This window comes from Pterocles gutturalis, unplaced genomic scaffold (assembly GCF_000699245.1).
Source record: "Pterocles gutturalis isolate BGI_N339 unplaced genomic scaffold, ASM69924v1 scaffold51180, whole genome shotgun sequence".
In the NCBI taxonomy this organism is placed as follows: Eukaryota; Metazoa; Chordata; class Aves; order Pterocliformes; family Pteroclidae; genus Pterocles; species Pterocles gutturalis.
In genome coordinates this window covers 13,092-31,358 of record NW_010147807.1, presented here as the reverse complement: position 1 = coordinate 31,358, position 18,267 = coordinate 13,092, and the positions used below count along the sequence as shown (strand labels likewise).

The window sequence follows — 18,267 nt, the reverse complement described above, 5'->3', positions numbered from 1 at the left end:
CAGTAGAAAACTGTCAGCTTCCGCTAAGGAATTTTCTGCTGGATCATTGGATTTAAGCATCTCCTGAAAATAGTTCAACTTACACCAATAGCAGCACCAGAGGGATAGTGAGATGCATACTGACAATGAGATGAAGGAAAGGAGATGCAAGATCTCCCTTCTGCAGTAGCAAAATCAAGTTACTTTGTCTCTTCAAGGACCCGTATCCTAATTAAATCTGTTAAAGAAGCTAGTCTGAAATTTACGTTGTGTATCCTATTTAGATTTTCTGTTATGAGCTACTGGATAGTACACAATTTTGTGGCACATTCTGAGAAAAGGGTAAGTAAATTAAAAAGGACTGCTTGCTCCAATAGAATACAAATTTAAATCAGATTTTTGACTCCTGCATAGTATATTTTTATGATGCAATTTATATCTACTACCTTATGTGAATGCTTTGAATTCAGCAATAAAGTGTAGTGCTGGTAACCCTAGAAAAACATGCAAGTGATTCTGTGAGCTCAGCGGGGTGTTACCCTATGCTGTACTTGGCCTCGGTAGGCATGTTTGCCTCTGTTGTAACCTCACCCACATTGCCCTGTATGTACATTTGAAGCCTTTTAAACAGCACATATAGAACCCAGATCTTGACTGCTAAACATAACCATCTCCAGGATGATCTATTTCTTTTAAAAACAGGATTTTAGTTCTGAAGCGAATCATGTTGGTTTATTTCTTTGTCCCACATGCTATATTAATTGTACTTGGTTGTGTACACACAGTAAGTAAGGTTGTGTACCTGGCAGACAGCCTCTGGGTGGGGACCTTGCTGTTACAGCCCAGTATCACAGGGAACTGCCATTTCAGATTTGCCTGTATGGACAGGACACTTAAAGAGCTAGAGAAGTCATTTGAGGTCCCATGAAAAACAGAACTGTCTGCTTATACAGTAAGTACAAATGCATTAAACCTTTTGAAGTGGGCCTCTACAGAAAGTTGCCTTTCTAGTACTAAAAGCTGAAGTACAGGCAATTATTTCTGGTGAAGTTGATAATTTATTTTATTTGATCATTTAATGGGAAAAAATCTTTCTTCCAATATAGGACAGTTTACTTAAATATTTACTTTAGGTACACTTAAAAGTGTAATTAAGAAAAAAAGAGCAAACATTAAAAAATAAGATCTATCGCGTTAGGCTTGTTCAGTAACCTGTTTGGTACAGGACACCTTGACTATACCTTACAAGAAAACCGAATATAGCAATGTTAGATGGCTACAGAGTTGGCGTATCTACAGAGTAAGTTTCTTGCTAGCAATGTCAAGTGAAGATTGGTTTCTGTCCAGGCAGAGTGTTTCTATTCCATATTATAAAAATACTTGTACAAGTCTTGACCTTGCTGAGTTCTGCTAAATTCATGGCCTATACTACTAATTTCACCTGACATCCAGAGATGAGAAACACTCAAGCGAAACACACTTTTCTCTGAGAAATTACAAATTGGGAAGTTCTTCTTTGTGAAAGGCAAGACTTGTACCACCAGGATCTTACCTGACTGAATAATTATCAGTCTGAGGACTAGTTCCATTGTATGCACTGTATTTCAAGGTACAAATGTCAATTTAATTAGCTAGCCAGAAACAATAACTTCGATTGCCTAAAAGCATCAGGTGTTACAATTCTGAATAAGCACGGCACTTTGAAAAATGCATTCATTGTTTAAATGTGCTTTACTGTGACTTTGGTTTTACTCTGTAGTACTGCCCTTAGGAGCTCACTGAACTTGGCAGTAGACTTGAATTCCGTTTTCCATTAACATATAATATAACAGTATATTACTGTCAAAGTACAACAAATGTCTTAGCAGCAACACTGAAAAATACATTCCAATAGCTATTTCTTCAGGGGAAAAAAAGTCAGCAGGATTTAAAATGACATGCTAAATTTACATGTTTGTCTTTAGGTGCCGTTTTTAGAAGAATAGCCTCTGACCAAGAACAAAAATTGTTGTCGGAATAATATGCGAACAGGTAATTTCTTCCAAGTCTTTACTTGGATGTGTATACATGTATAACTTAGAGTTCATTAAAATTGCATTGACTTTGACAGCTGCCATTGGGATTGTCACAACCGCTCTGTAGGGCTGTCGTCCCTTACTAGTCAGCAAACTAGAGTTCACCAGTCAGTGGTACAAATTCTCAAATGTTTGCTTTGATCAATCCTAATATTTTACAGTTCATGATTGATTAGCATATAGTCTAAAGTTGCCTATAAGTGAGGAAGCATGCATCAGCCCCTTTATCTTCTGTCAACATTTCCCACTCCTCCCCCTTCCCTTTTTTGTTTTAACAGACCTCAGGATTAGCCTGTAGTATTTTAGCCTCTGGACTAGGCAAGACAGCTGAGTCAACATGTGGATTAGCAAGGCTGGCTTGGTTCTTTGGGGGTTAAGGTGGTGTTGAGCCTTTATTTGTTTTTCTTTTAACAGATAGGACAGTCAGGTTACAAATGTTTAAATGCAAACAGACAGGATAGAGACAGGTTTTTGAGGATTCTTTTTAAATCCTCAAAAAGAATTTAAAGGCTGCTGTTACCTCTGCCCGTTTTAAGTATTCACAGTCTAGCATTAAGAAAGAACGATCTTGTTTCATTCCTCTTTACTTCCCCTCCCACCAAACCCTGACGTTTTTTAAAAGCAACTTTTGTGTCCTACTTCTCTTTATTTAATCTCTTGCATAGAAGGATATATCAAAATAGATATATCAAAATACATATATATATATTATGTAGAACATATGTTGATAGAGTTTCTACAGTTGTATTAACTGAAAAGCTAATTATTTTTTTTTTAAATTGCTCATGATCACTTGACTTGTTAAACTTCTCTATCTTGATTATGGTAGTCTGAATGTAATATACATTTGACTTTCAAAGCACACAATTTGCATTTTTAGATTAATACAATGTATTGACTTACCTCATGAAAAATCATAACACTTTCACCGATGCTAATGTAATTTGGTTTTGGCTTGCATTGAACCCCTTCTGATTCTCCAGTATACTCTTGTGCATCACTGACTATAAATTTAAAGGGATAAACTGTTGCTTTCATGCTTTCCTGTCTATAATATAGAGCTGTAGCTTTCAAATTTGATCCAAACTAACACATTTCAGTAAAGTGGGTATATAGTGTAATAAGATATATTTTGTATTGTAGAAAAACCCACTACTACTAGTAATTAAGAATATTTTTTTTTTTAGTGTTAGGGCATCCTGAATTTTCTTTTATTGTCTTTCATAACTCTTTCATCTACTTTATACTGTATTACCCCGGTACTTTCAATTAGTAGTAGCAAAGTATTAATACACAAAAAAAGAACTAATGAAAAGCACGATTGGATGGAAGATGGGGCACCTGATCTACACAGACATAGAGGTTTCTTCAAATATCTCATTACTGGTAAAATTAAGGTTACCATTTTTCCCTTAGCACTGGAAAGAAGTCTGGCTCTAGAAAGAAATAGCCTATAGAGAAATTGTCTGTAATTACAATCAAATAGGTTTTCAAGGCTTCCTAGGCACTTTTTGTTCTCTCTCTCTACCTTTCTCACTTTGCTCTAATAGGCCTAAGACAGAGCGCCCGATGTATTTTGCCAGGACAGAAATGTCTAGTTGGGCTGCAGAGATGGTCCTTAATACACAGATCACACCATAACAATGAGAGAATCATTCTCCCAAATGTTCTGAGACCTGAATGATTTGAGGCGTTTAGTTTTCTTCAGTACTCTACCACTATGCCAGTGTGAGACAGGCCTATTTCTGCATAAAGATGAAGAAAAGAAACAGAAACATACGGCAGGATTTTAAAGAGGTTAACAAGTTCTCACTCATTCTCATGAGAGTTTCTTTGAAGGCTTTCCACGAGCTGTCTAAAGGGGTTTTTATGCGGGGCCTACCTTCTAGCATCTTGCTTTTCCATCTGGTAGAATTTCAACAACACTTAACTCCCTCAGATGCTTAATAGAGTTGAGAGCAGGTCAAAGTTGAGAGTTTTGCTTTTGCTCTCTTGATCCTTGTAATTGTATAGGTATCCTGACACATTGTTCATGTATACAGTATCCTCTCTTCATTTAAGGAAGGATGTAGCATTCAATTTAATTACACTGTCACAGAAGTTCACCTGATATGTTCGAATAGACTAAAACAAAAAAAAAATTATAGTTATTTTTTAAAATCCTGCTTGGTTTTTTCTGTTACCATTTTATTCCTATTGCAATTATACTGTTACCCATGCAAAACAATTTAACAAGTCTTTTAACAGTGAACTTGCAGTAAATGAAGTGCCAGTAGACAAGCAAAGAAAGCTTCAGAGTTAAAATAAATTTCCATTTAACTTCTAACAAGGTAGAGCAGAACACCCATCCTGCGCCAATGCAACAAGGTCAAACATGAACAATCTTTCCAGCCTTACCTCCTCCAGCTCCCTAATTCATCTGCTCCCATGCAAAAATGTCCAGTTACCATTTGGATGCTAGCACTCGGGCAACATGAACGTGAAACTGAATTCCTGTTGAGCTCTGTGGTATAACTGCCTTCATCTTAAAATAAGGACTTTATCCACACTCCTATGTCAATATGCCGTCACAGAAGTGGGAGAATGTATGAAAAGACAGGACAGTGGAATTACTGGAGATGGTCTACAGGATAGCAGGATGCACACTGTTTCTGCTGCACAGGATTAGAAGTAGCTAAGCTTTTCTGCTGCCCTTAGAAAAGTCAGGTTTATTTTATATACAAAGACATAGAAGCTCCCTCTAGAGTAGAATGTCTTATGGCCACACGTCTCACTTTTTTCTGCAGGAGTAAAGGGGAACCCTCACACTTTTTCCTGAAGGACAAATAAGAAAATGAAAATCTTGCTTCCTCTTAAACCACACCACATTTTCTATAGCACGTGTCTTCTATATGTAAATAGTGAGACAGCAGAAAAGGAGAATTTATTTTCAGAAAAGGAGAAATAACAGCAAAAACAACACCTAGAGTGTGAGGTAACACATGATTCTCACGCTTGTGATGTCAGAAGGCTGCTCTGTTTTTTCTTTTGATTGAGATACTGTGGTTTCATAAGAATGAAGAAATATATAAAAATATATATGCATATATATGAAATGAGCTACTGATGCATTAAATGTATCATAAATATATGCAGTCCAACTCCCAAATGTAGACTGCTTTCAAAGAGAGTGAAAGAGTACCATTAGATAGTCTTTTTAAGCTAAGCATAAAATGGACAACTTCTGCTACCAGTGCCAACATTAATATCCTGTATTTGGGGTTTTATTAGAATGCCAAACTGTGTTTAACACACTGACAATTCATATAAGGAGCCTGTTGAGTTAGGAAGAAGCCTTTTTGAGATCAGTGGAAATTACATTGTGAGAGGCAGTCTTCTACGTAAGTGACACTGCACAGGCTAGCTCCTCCCTTGGTTGTTAAAAATTGGGGTGGGAAAACCCATTGGTGTCCAACTGCACTATGATTCAGCTCTTAGTACAGCCTGAAGCAGTCTCAGAGTGTCCTGATCCACACCTGAGACTATTCGGAGTTTTTCTGTACTGACTCCGATTCTCTCACAGAAGCTAGTTAAGCTAAAGATAGTTTGTGCCACTGGGGTGGGACAAACCAGACTTCATCTCGGTCATCATGTGAATCACTGTGCTCAGTGCGGGGTGTGGTCATGAAAGGCAAACAAAGTAACGGAGAATTCAAAAGTTCCTCTCACTGCAAGAGAAATTTTGCATTTATTCATATAATTTAGGTACTTCACATCTGTTATGGTGATAAATTTGTGATATTTTTACATATCGTTACATGAAACAATGCTGCGACACAGACAGCGCCATACGTTGCTGGCCTGGAAGGCATGACTGATGCCTCATTTGTCCATAGGGTGGTTTTGTTTGTGGGTGGTGCTTTGTTTTGGTGTTTGTTTTTTTTTTTTAAGGAAGCCACCCCCACTCCCCCCAAAAGTACAATTAAGATCTCCTTTTATTGATAAAAATACAGAAGTCTCTATTTTCCTGTGTTTGTTTTGGTCCTATTTTTAAGATCATGAAGAACTCTGTGGAAGCAGTTATGGATCTTTTTGTCTAAATGGAGGGATTTGTTATGTGATTCCTACTGTATCCAGTCCATTCTGCAGGTCAGTGAAACTAAAGTTTATGTGTTTAAGTATTGGACAGTAGCTGTCTCAAGACTATTTCTCCATTTTGGTTCTTTAAGAAATTACTGTTAAAATGTTATATAAAAGAAAATACCTATTACCTATGGCTGCTCCAAATTCAGTCATGCATGCTCAGATTAGTTATCTAGCTTGCAGAGACATGACAATATGAGAAAAAGAAATGTGTATACTTGGTGTATACTTGTTTGACAGGTGCAACAGTACTCAGTTACATCTGCATTCAGGATGGTATCTATATTTAGAGCCATATTTCCTCCCCTTACTACAATACAGAAAGGAATAAAATACCCTTTGCCTCATGAAGTATAGACTGTTGGAAAGGCATTTGGAAAGGCAAAGTACACTCCCAGTTTCTCTTCCAGATGAATTATATTGCAGAAATTCTTACAACATAAAATGGCCTGACCTGAACAAAATGAGGAAGCATACAAAGGAATATAACCTTTTAAGGGGAAAAAAGAATGTAATTCAAGACTTACTGTGTTCTCTGAATCTCACTGAAATACTCAGAGGGCAGCTTTACAGTGACAGCCAAAGACCACTTGATAAATAAACACCAAGGCAGCAAATACAGATCCTTCTTAACACCATTCGTTTACGGGACTGGTTTTCCTTTTGAAGTCCATGTAGCACACTGGAAAAGAAGCATTTCCTGGTTTTGCCTGTGGATACATTTCCTGCATAAATACAGCCCTATCCTTTTATTTTCTCATTACCAAGACATAAGAAGATGCTAAATTAAATTCTGATTTTTCATGGTTTTGCATTTACTAATTCCGAGTTACTCATCAAAATAAATTACGATTAATTTAATGGTTTACTTAATGTAATAATAGGTATTCAGACATGTATTACATACACTTAGGGATGTTACCTTTTTTTCTTCAGGGGCAACTTCTGGTCCCTCTTCAATCTTGAGCTATAACTAATGATAACTGGATAAAATAGTTGAAGAAAGAAACAAAATATTTTCTAAGATGCATAACTAAAATATTTCTTTCTTTTCTTTGGGACAGTTCAATTTAAACATTTAAACTCAAGCATGTAAACTCATCTAGTAGATGAGGAGAGAAGAGGCAATTTTCTGGCAAATGCTTACTGAAAAATATACACAACATATTACTGTCTTTAAACATATTGTCCAATGTCACACAATGAATCAGAAGTGAGGATAAAGTTTGGAAGTGCTGTCTGATGACGATTTATTCTAACTGCTAAACCTTGCAAGCTTATGTGATGTAAAATAAATACTACACACCCAAAAACTAGGATATGTTGAAATACGCCATTTTTTTTCCTAGAAGGAATCCCATATTATTACTATTAAAATACTTAAATAAAAAAAGAATGGTTAGACTAAACAGCGCCAGTTACACAATTTTAAAGCACCCTCTCAACTACTGCTAGACTGTGTAATGAGAAAGGTGTAGGTGATGCAATAACTGTAAATATGAAGTAACAAATACTCAGAACAATTCATTCTTCAGGAGGACAAGCTAGTCAGCATAGATTAATTTGCACTTTAAAAGGGCTCTAAATGAAGTCATTTGTAATTCAGGTACTGGAGAATTTATAATCTGCTGAAGCAGAAAAGTAACATCTTAAGAGCATTTCTGTTATACTTGGGTTATCTTACTGCATTTAAATTATCAAGTATTTTTCTTCTGTATCTAGTGGTTGATTATGAAGTTATATGGGTTTAAATAGCACCATTCTATTTAAGCATGTCCTCATTCTAAGCATGTTCCTTAATCAGTCGGAGAAGGCTAATTATAGATTAGAAAGGTTTTGTTTACACACAGATATCTTAGTAATCAGCAGTGATGTGAATAGAAACAACAGAAAAATGCATCACTATGCAGAATTCAGAAAAATATTTGGTGCTTTGGAACTTCAAGACTGGCGTCATCACAGTTATGCAAAGTTTCTTTGATGCAGGTTTCTGCCAAATCCCACCTCAAGCTTCCAACTGTTCTCAAATTATCATCTCCCAGCAACAGAAGAACTGAATCCATTTTAGAATCAAAGGCTGAGTGATCATTAGTACAGCATTGATTGAAAGGGGGCAGTGGAGCAAGAACAGACTAACAAACTGTAAGAATACGTTAAAAGACATTTGCCTTGACATGCTACCTATTTACACAAATGCGTTGTGCTAAACGTAGTTAGTCCAGATTACCTGATGCAACATCATTGGAAGTGATTTCACAATGTGACAAGGAAAATTGCATCATTCTTTGGAAATACGTATTTTATAGCATGCTAACAAATTAAGAGCTGCTGTTTACTGTTGGAATTTCAGTTATTTTTACTACTTAGAAAGAAATATATACAAAGTAGGGATTTAATAGAAACAAAACGTTAGTTGACCCCCTCCCCTGTGCAGCATTAGCAGCTGTTAAATACAGCTGATGAGTGCTAAAACATGAAGTTGCTCAGCTGCCATCTTCCCTCATTCCTTTCCTACCAATGAGTTAGCATCCTCAGCAGCAAAAGCACACCTGTCACCATAAACAGGATGAGCTTCAAGCCCAGGAATGCTCAAATGTACTAAATAAACATGCATCAGAAAGGAGAAGGGTGGAAAGGTGGCTGCCTCAGGTGTACCATAAAACAGGAAGCTGAAGGCTGTTTGCCTCAGCATATGATGCACAGCTGTCCCATAATCATTAATTAATGCAAAGTTAAGATTTTGTTGTCTGAGGGTAAGCTCTGATATTTCCATTTGGTCTTACACATGGCTGATTCTGAGAGCCTTCTTTCTGTATTTCAGACAAAATACAGATGATGTAAGATCACACAAACACAGCTCCTCTGCTTCTGGGGGCAGTACACACAGAAATTAACAGTGAATGCTTTCTTTCTAAGGAAGGGATCATATTCTGCAGAGGGCAGTGCATCCAGGATAAGTAATGCAAGGGACAGAGGCAGATCTTAGAAATCTCTGCGCTGAAATTCCTGTGTATGGTTAAAAGATATCTCCACTTTCCCCTTCCTTTGCTTCTACCCTAATCCAATCTCTCCTCCACCTTTCCTACACCAATCCAATAAAACCCATGCCGATTCTTTCTATCACTTTTGGTACACCCCATTGTTGGCTGGCTCCTTCTCTGTCTCCCCAGGAGCGACACACTTGCTGTGCCGGAAGCCTTCCGAATATACACACTGCAGGTTGCCAGTGAAGGGCTTCATGCTCATCTGGGCTTTTCTTCTTTCTCTGCCTCCAAAACTATGCTTTTTGCATACCCCAGGCTCCTCTGAAAACACCAAGTGTCCAATTTTTTAATGCTGATTTTATCTTGAAAGGTAGGAACAAAAGTTGGAATACACACCAAAAGTATAGTCAAAACAGTCAAGAATTATTTTTTATGAGACATAAAACATAAAATGCAACATTATGTGTTTGAAAAGTATTAGTGATCAGAATTAATATCAATGCCAGATATGGTAAAGCTTGCCATATAAACACATTAAGGGAGTTCTAGGGGAAAATAACCTGTTCTTTCAACTTCTCTCCAGTAGTAGCATGAGTTTTATTTTATTCTGTATGTATAGAAATACATCTTCAGAGTAACAGTTTTGAAACTCCTCTGAACACAGAACTTTTAAAAAAAACTTCTTAAGGCTTCCAATTAACTTTGCCATTGCTTATTCACTTTGGCTTTAAATTCTTTTTCGTACTTACTAGATGACCTTATAGTGTGTGGATTAGGACAACTTCTAAAAGCTGCTCCAGACTAAAGATTATGGTGATTTTGAAGCTATCAGCCATGTAATCTGAATTGCATTGCCAAGGAAATAATTTTTCATCTGTCTTTTTCTGCTTAAAGATTTCTATTTACATGCAAGTAATTTTTATACTAAGCATCACTCAGGTTTTTTCTGACTAAAGGAAAACTGAAGTCCAAACTCTTACAATATAATAGCAAGCAATGGGAGTCTGTGTGCATATTTTACTCAAATCCTACTTCAGTTTTTAAAGTCTGTCAGATACTTTTGACACCCACCTTACAGTATGGAAGAGAAACCTTACCTTCTTACCTCAGTCAGATAGGCAGTAGATCACTTGCACTGTCTCATGAACTGCACCTGCAAACGAGACAGCAGCAATGCCTGGAGTTATTGGAGGGCTGTTGTGCTTTGGTTACTGATGAGACTGTAAAGGAACAATATAATGGCAGACTCGCTGGTCATCTGATACCTTATCCAGTGCAGTCTGTTTCCTTCCACCTTGTATTGATGTTGATATGGGTAGTTTTGATTAATATCCTATGTTGAAAGATTCTGTGGGTTTATTTACATATGTTATGTTACATTAGTATTTTGTTAGTATTTTGCCTCCAGCACAGCTCCTATAGTAAGTCTGTATACAGACATTAAGGCTGGCTCATCTCATCTGACAAGAGGTGTGGGCGCGCGTGCACGCGTGCACAGGCATCTGGGAAAGCGGAAATCTGGATGCTATCTGAAAAAAGGAGTTTCTGGTCTCACAGTTTTTTCTCAAACATCTGAAAGCTGTTGTCTTTCAACTCTGATTGAATTGGAAATTCTAATTTCTTAAGAGGAGGAAAAACCTTTTTTCCATTTTGAAAATCAACTTTGGAACTACATAGTAGGACCATTTAAAGCCAACAGACAGCATCTGCTGAAACAACAGGCTACCAGCATGCACATGATGTTGTCCAACAGCAACACCTGGCCTAGTGACCACAAGACTTAATTAGTCTAACTCCTTACTATAGCCTACAATCAGGGTTCTCTGTCTTCTGCACTCATATCCATTCAAGTGTAGAAGCACAGGTGCCTGACATTAACAACTGCAAGTGTGTCAAGCTTAATTTGTGCTCTACTTTCAGGCATCCATTACAAGCAAGAAACTCTGAGCTGCTACTGACTTCTAAGGCTGTGTACAGTAAGACTGACTACCTCTAGGAGACACTATATAGACACCATCAGTCTGGATTACATTCAGAGCCCACACACCTGTTAGAGACTACTTTTCTGTCTTGCTTGCAGTCAGTCACTGTGTATGTAACTCCACTGAATTATTAGAATGCTGCTAATACAACAGGATAAGCAGATCTTCTGAGTGAGTTCCACTACTAATTACTGAAGTCTGCTTAGTTTCTTTCGACCAATTTTAGGAAAGGACTTACAGTAGAAAGCTTTCCCTCTCTTGGTTGTCTTAAAGCATCAGCTGCTTCTATATTCAACATAGACCTTCACCTGTTTGTACCTCAGCACTGATGACTTCATAAAAGCTTGTGGAAGATAGTATTTGAACATTTGGATTTTCAGAAATGCGCCAACTGTAGCAGAGCCTGTTGGTAGAGTCACATTAGCTATAATTGTGTTTATTTAAATGTAACAAAAAAAATATCCCATCTCAGTTTTCCTGTTTCTGTGAAAGCCTCCATCATTTTTAGTTTATATGACAGTATTTGCTACGTCACAACAGTTCTCTAACCCTAGTCTTTTACCTAGTCCTGTATGCAACTCTCCTAAGCTACAAGGACTGTCTTTTCTTCCGACTGCTCCATTTGTCTCTTACTCCCCTTACACTCATTTTCTAGAACTTTTCCATATGCCTTAGTTTGATACCAAAACCTATTTATTTTTTCTTCCTGTATCACTTTAGCCTTGCATTATTCTCCAGTTTTCATTGGTATTCAAGAATACTTCTATGAATTTTATATTCAATTTTCTGTCCTTGTTATTCTATTCAGCTCTCCAAAGCATTTCTCTTGTACTCGCTAGAGAACAATGCCCCACTCAAACTGCACTTCTATACTTAAAGTATTCTACAGTATTTCAGAAATAGCCCACTGAAATGCCACTATACTTAAGAGTAAATACCTGGAACATTTTCTCAAGCAATCAGAGCAGTCTGCTTATCCTTCCTTCTCCAGCAGTCAAACACTAACTTTGAAAAGTCTCATATTGCCTTTAGTAAATGGTGCCTGTTTGATCAGTTGCACAGCATTAATATATGACAATAACTTAATCTTTTTTCTAGTGTCTAAATCTTATTTAGAATTTTATTTCCAAAGGCAAAGAATTAAAAGAAATGGTAGTAATTCTTTGTGCAATAGTTTAGACCAGTAGTACTGAAATAGCGGTCCCTAATCTACAGGATGCACTGCTGGGAGTCACACCAAGCATGCAGGGTGGTATGCTCACGGTGATCCGTTTGTCTTATTTAGATAAAGAGTCAGAATGGTTAGGATTGGAAGGGACCTTAAAGATCATTGACTTCCAAACCCCCTGCCACGGGCAGGGACACCTCCCACTAGGTCTCCTTGGAGCCTTCTCTTCACCAGGCTGAACAACCCCAACTCTCTCAGCCCTCTGATCATTTTTTGTGGCCTCCTCTGGACCCACTTCAACAGGTCTATGTCTTTCCTGTGCTGAGGACTCCAGAGCTGGAAGCAGTACTCCAGGTGGGGTCTCACAAGACCAGAGTAGAGGGGGAGATCACCTCCCTCGACCTGCTGGTCACACTGTTTTTGATGCAGCCCAGGACACGGCTGGCTTTCTGGGCTGCAAGTGCATGTTGCCGGGTCATATTGAGCTTCTCATCAACCAATACCCCCAAGTCCTCTTCAGGGCTGCTCTCAGTTCATTCTCTGCCCAGCCTGTATTTGTGCTTGGGATTGCCTCGACCCACGTGCAGGGCCTTGTGCTTGGCCTTGTTGAGCTCCATGAGGTTTGCATTGGCCCACTTCTCCAGCCTGTCCAGGTCCCTCTGGATGGCATCCCTTCCCTCCAGTGTGTCCACCACACCACACAGCTTGGTGTTTTCGGCAGACTTGCTGAGGGTGCACTCAATGTGCTAGACATGTTTCTTTTTTGGCAGTTCCTCCCCACTCGACCTTCTTATCCCTCATCTGAAATTATACCTTGCAGCTGTCAATGGCAGTTAAGAACTTAAATATGTTACGGAGTTCAGCACGTCTTTCTCAGCTGGAGCCTGAAATTGCTTATGTCACAGATTGCTATGACTTCGGTGCCAGAAATAGCAGGAAGGATCAAGATCTTTAGTAATACAAATAGAGAGAAGCAAATTTACATGCAGAATGTAGTTATTGAATGAAGTGCTTTCCATTTTCTGTAATGCAATAAATTCTTTAAGAAAACTTTGCAGAATAAGTGCAAAATATTAGACAAAAGAATATTAGTTTAGCTTCAGCCTATCTATTTTTGACTCAATATGAATTACTAAGACGGTCATTTATTTTTAATAAAATATCATACTATTTTACCATGGTAAAATACCATATTCATTTTAATCCTATTTTCAGAAGCTCAATACATAAAATAAGCACAGTAGAGAAGAGTTTTAGCTAGTTCTGTCAAACAGAGTCACTCATCAACCATATAACATGTTGTGGCATGAATTATTACACTGCATACACTACTTTTGCATTTGAAGGTGTACTGTGTCTCAATGAATTCCTGTTTCCTTGATCTATTTAGCTGACAGTACTGGCTCTTCACAGAAAGCTAGAAAGTTACATGAAAGGGGTCAAAGAAAGCATGACTACTGTGTGAGAACCAGTGGGATGACACAGTTAACACTAAAGAGGTGGATTTAATTAATTACCTCTGTCAGCAGAGGGGGCAGATTTAACTGCAAAGTACACCTTTGTGAAGTATACTACTGATCCAATGAATGTACTATGAAAGATATGGTTTCATATACAAAATCAGTATGGATCAGAATATAAACTTGAGATGCCCAACATGCCCAATTCCCTTTCTTCCAGAAATACGAGGCGAATGGAAATTTTGTAAGAAAACTTTCTGTGAAGCAAGTATAAACCTTGAATTATGCCATAACAATTTCTCTCCCCACTTAAGACCAAAATAAGCCTTTGTGCTTTTCATAGTAGTTGACAAGTTACCATCTAATCCAAATAAAACTTGGTTTCCCAGGTGCATTGAGAATTACACCGGAGCCCGCTGTGAGGAAGTTTTGCTGCCCAGCATCAAGTCCCAAACAAAAGGTGACCTGTTTGCAGTTTTCTTGGCTTCACTTCTTCTTCTAGGAGTTCTTGTAATTGGAGTATTCTACTTCCTTTGCAGGTAAAAGTGCTTCAGAGTGCTATTTAATCAAGTAGAAAATTCTTCTGGTAATCATGTATGAATTGTTTGAATGTAAAAGTATGTAATGAATTATCCATAAGGTTTGTATGGTTATTCAGCAGAATTAATGTGATGTCTCAACTTGTTGCTTGTAATATTTTACTTCCTGGCTTGTAGTTTTCTCAATATCTTTACTAAGCTATCACTTATAGCTGCTTTGTAAAAAATACATGTAGTACACCCATTTCTGAGAGATTTTACAGTCTACCTAGAGTTAGGGCTAACATTTAAAAACCTCAGTCAACCCTTAGCTGTCCAAAGATTGAGAAGTAGAAGCAAATTGCCAAAGTGCTTTAGGGATCAAAAATTGTTCCACTGCATTGAATTTGCAGCCAAACCAACTGGTGCCATTAGCTCCCAATTCCTTTACAGCTCCTGCTTTAAAAAGGAAAACTAAGGAAAGAATCAAATTCAAGAATAATCCCAGGTAGATGTTTATTAACTAACATCTAGAATAAATCAGAAGGCTAACTCATTTATCCAGGATGATCCACGTTTGAGTAGCATGAAAATGTCAGTGCTAGAAAGCAAGTGCTGCAGGTTTGGTTTTGATAACATTTTAGGCATATTAGGACCTCAGATGAAAACACGTAAGCAGTTAATGGGATTAAGTCAACTACTGGATGCTGTATGTATATCACTACACTCACACCAAACCCAAACAAACTTAACAGTCTGCACTTACTTGCATTTATGTATGCAAATCAACCTCCTATGTCCCCTCTTGTTTTTAGAGTGGAGCACTTTTTGTAAGAGCTCATTTTGTCATATACTGTTCTTACGTATTTATGTCCTTATGAGGCAACTTCCTAGCCCCTGTAACTCTTAGCCATCACAGACTTGCAGCCTCTTCCTCTGTCTCCTATGCTGCATTTCTCCTTGGTTATCATAACCTAAGGTTCTTGCAGTTCTGCTCTTTGCTCTCCCATAATCATATTGCCAAATCAGCCTCTCTGATCAGTGCCTTTCAAAGAGCGACCTTTGGAATAGCTGGGCTAGTTTTACCTCAGCTGCTGTCATGGAAACCCAATGAATGCCAGTTTTTCCCATAGCTGAATATATTTAGAAGAGATAGAGAGCATTTGATACAGCAGAGTTTGTATCAAAAAGAACCTTGTTGTAGAGGATACCCCCTACTTTAGTCAATTAGTTAAATTAGTCCTCTTTTAGCAGCACGCCACAGCAGCTGTTTGCTAAAGAACATTTGCAGATTACTGTGAAGTTGCTAGAATAGAATACTGCTTTAACTAGCTATAGAAAAATTCATTCAAGTCTCATAGAGGTACAGAGAGTATTTCTTTATAAGTAAAATTGTCTCTGAGAAGATAAAAAAAGTCTTCAGAGAGCAGAGGATTCAGAGTAATATATTAAAAGATCCCTTTCTTCTTGAATGGAGTAAAATTAGGAAGGCTGGAGACACAATCTACTGAGCTTTATGGTCACCAAGCCTTGCATTGCAAAGTACAGAAACTGAGAATAACAGCAATGACAGGTCTGTGCAAGTCTTACTAGACAGTTGGAAAATGAACCTCAACTACTCATATAGGCAATCAATTTACTCAAGCTTTACCTAACCAGCAGAAAAAGTAGGAAGTCCTCTTTATTAGAAAAATAAACAAGGGCAGCAACTCAGGCTTAACATAGTTGCCGTTGAACCTATCTTACACAACAGACTAGCTTAGGAAATCTCATAAAATCATGATCAACTTATTTAGTATAAAGAAAAGAACATAACTGGCTAAAAATTGTCTTGTCTTACCTTTACACTTCAGAGGCTGATGTAGCACAATCATCCTCTGCTTAGAGAACTCATCTGTAAAAGAAACACTTTACATGTAAAAGTCCTTATCTCTTGACTGAAGTGACCAACATATAAGAGGAGTCTCAAGTGGATACTTTAATCTACTCCCCCCTTTTCAGCTTTATAAACAAGGATTATTGCTAGCAGCTGTTATTAATATTATTATAATTTTTTTCCCCAAAATCTGATCTACCACCTGTATTATAACATTCTGGAAGAGGCTGGAACTGGGGCTTGTAAGGGTAAGCTGAGAGTTTGCATTATCCTTGACTTGTCCTCTTACAGGATATATTGTACTTAAAATGTCAAGAGAAATATTGTGCTATCAAGTTTCCACTATCACACTTTATTAACAAATGTGTTTGATGCAGAATCAGAAAGCTGAATGTTTTTTCTCCCATATTAAGGTAGCTGATCAGTACAGATTCCACATAAGCCAGCTTTTTGAAAAAAAAAAAAACAACAGAGAGGCCTGAATGCCACACACGCAGCTTAAGAGGAACAGAGAAAACCCTAGTAGGGAAAACTAAAATAAATTTGCAATTAATTTTTATACCTTATTATAAGTCCATGTTGAAATGCCAAATTACCTGTAGGGTAAATGTATATTGATGAACAGGAACTCAGCCAACCAAAACAACGGGGTCTAGGAATAAAGCCATGTAACCTGTCCAAGACAACAGACTTTGTGGAGGAGTTATATCACCACAGGACACAAACTGGACAGAAAGGAGAATAGCTCATGACTCTTCTCAGGAGAGCAGATGTCTAATTGCTATTAAAAGAAAAGGAAGGAGACAGCAAGAGATCAGCTCTATTTAAAAGGTCTATTTCCCCTCAAGAAACTGGAAAATATCCCATTATTGATCTTTCACTTCAGTGAATGGTAAGACAGTTAATGATAAATTAAATGATAAATTAAATAATTTTGTAGTATCTACTAATTGCTCAAATAAAGACCTGAGAAATCAGACAAACAGGAACATTAACTTCAGGAGCACGGTTTGGAGTGCTGTTCGTGCCTCTGATCTCTGTTCTTCTCCTTCACATACATGCTTCTCAAAAATACTGAGTTTTAATTAGAACATAATTGCAGAAGATCCATGTCACTTTTTTCAGTGGAAGGATCATTCAATTAATTTGTCTCTTTGATAACTTTTTTCACTGATAACTTTTTTCACTCTGTGTGTGTGTTGTTTTTTATTCTCCCTGTTATCTCTTTGTTGTTTCTCATGGTCAGGAAAGCTTCCATTCCAAGGACGAGTTCTTCAGAGTGTGGTGCCAACCTGGTTGAAACTACAAGCAGCAATGGCTGCAACAGTGAGTACATTTAAAGTTAAATTATTTGACTCCATACAGAAGGCAGGGGAGGAAGATTTCTCTAATTAAAAGCATGTGTTCTGTTTATTTTTCAGAAATAATAACAGAGTAAAGCATTAGAGTGGAAGAATGGTGGGAAAACAACATGCAGAGCAACCCTAAGAATACTATAGTTATAGAGGATGATGTGGCAAGCAAGATGAGAGAAGAAAGTAGACTGAAATAGGAGGCTTACTATGTGTTGGAGAAGACTGCAACTAAGACATAAAGAGAGACAGTTGCACTTAGAGTTTCTATGTGTTTCTAAAGGTGTATCAAATTATACAGAAATCACTATAATCACTATAATTTGTTTGAATATTGTGAGATTTTTCATGACAAGTTACCATTTTCAATAATGCACAAGTAGAAGCATGAGACAATTTTGGTTTTTACTGCATGGGAAATAATGTTTTTTTTCACTCCACAGAGAATATGAGATAATCATGGGGTTTTAACATGAGGCAATAGCATCAGTTTTTGATAGGATTGTCCTTTTTCACAGGATTGCACCAGAGGAGTTGAGGACTGTCTTGATTCAGTAGTTTCAAAATTTATACCTGTGATATACATCCAGAATTGGGCTTGTTTCAGATACGCTTGCCACATGTAGAGAAAAAGAAGTACCTTTCTCTGGCTAATACTGATTTTTTTTTTGTTTTTTTAATAGTAGGACAACATGAGGATGAGGTACCACCCCTAGTGTATTGGCCAGTTTCCTGGCACAAGATTTGAATT

General features: G+C 37.5%; 1 protein-coding gene across 1 annotated transcript; it reads left to right on the top strand.

The window, feature by feature from the left end:
* The first annotated feature begins 2,000 nt into the window (after window positions 1–2,000).
* Window positions 2,001–17,504, top strand: NRG4 (neuregulin 4). Its single transcript, XM_010086159.1, has 4 exons — window positions 2,001–2,010; window positions 6,089–6,182; window positions 14,160–14,309; window positions 17,411–17,504. The coding sequence occupies exons 1-4, from the start codon at window positions 2,001–2,003 to the stop codon at window positions 17,502–17,504; spliced, it is 348 nt and encodes a 115-aa protein (XP_010084461.1).
* The last annotated feature ends 763 nt before the right edge of the window (window positions 17,505–18,267 follow it).

Coding starts and splice junctions, on each gene's coding strand:
- NRG4 (XM_010086159.1), top strand. Junction 6,183..14,159: donor GTATCCAGTCCATTCTGCAG/GTCAGTGAAACT, acceptor TTGGTTTCCCAG/GTGCATTGAGAATTACACCG. Junction 14,310..17,410: donor GTATTCTACTTCCTTTGCAG/GTAAAAGTGCTT, acceptor TCTCATGGTCAG/GAAAGCTTCCATTCCAAGGA.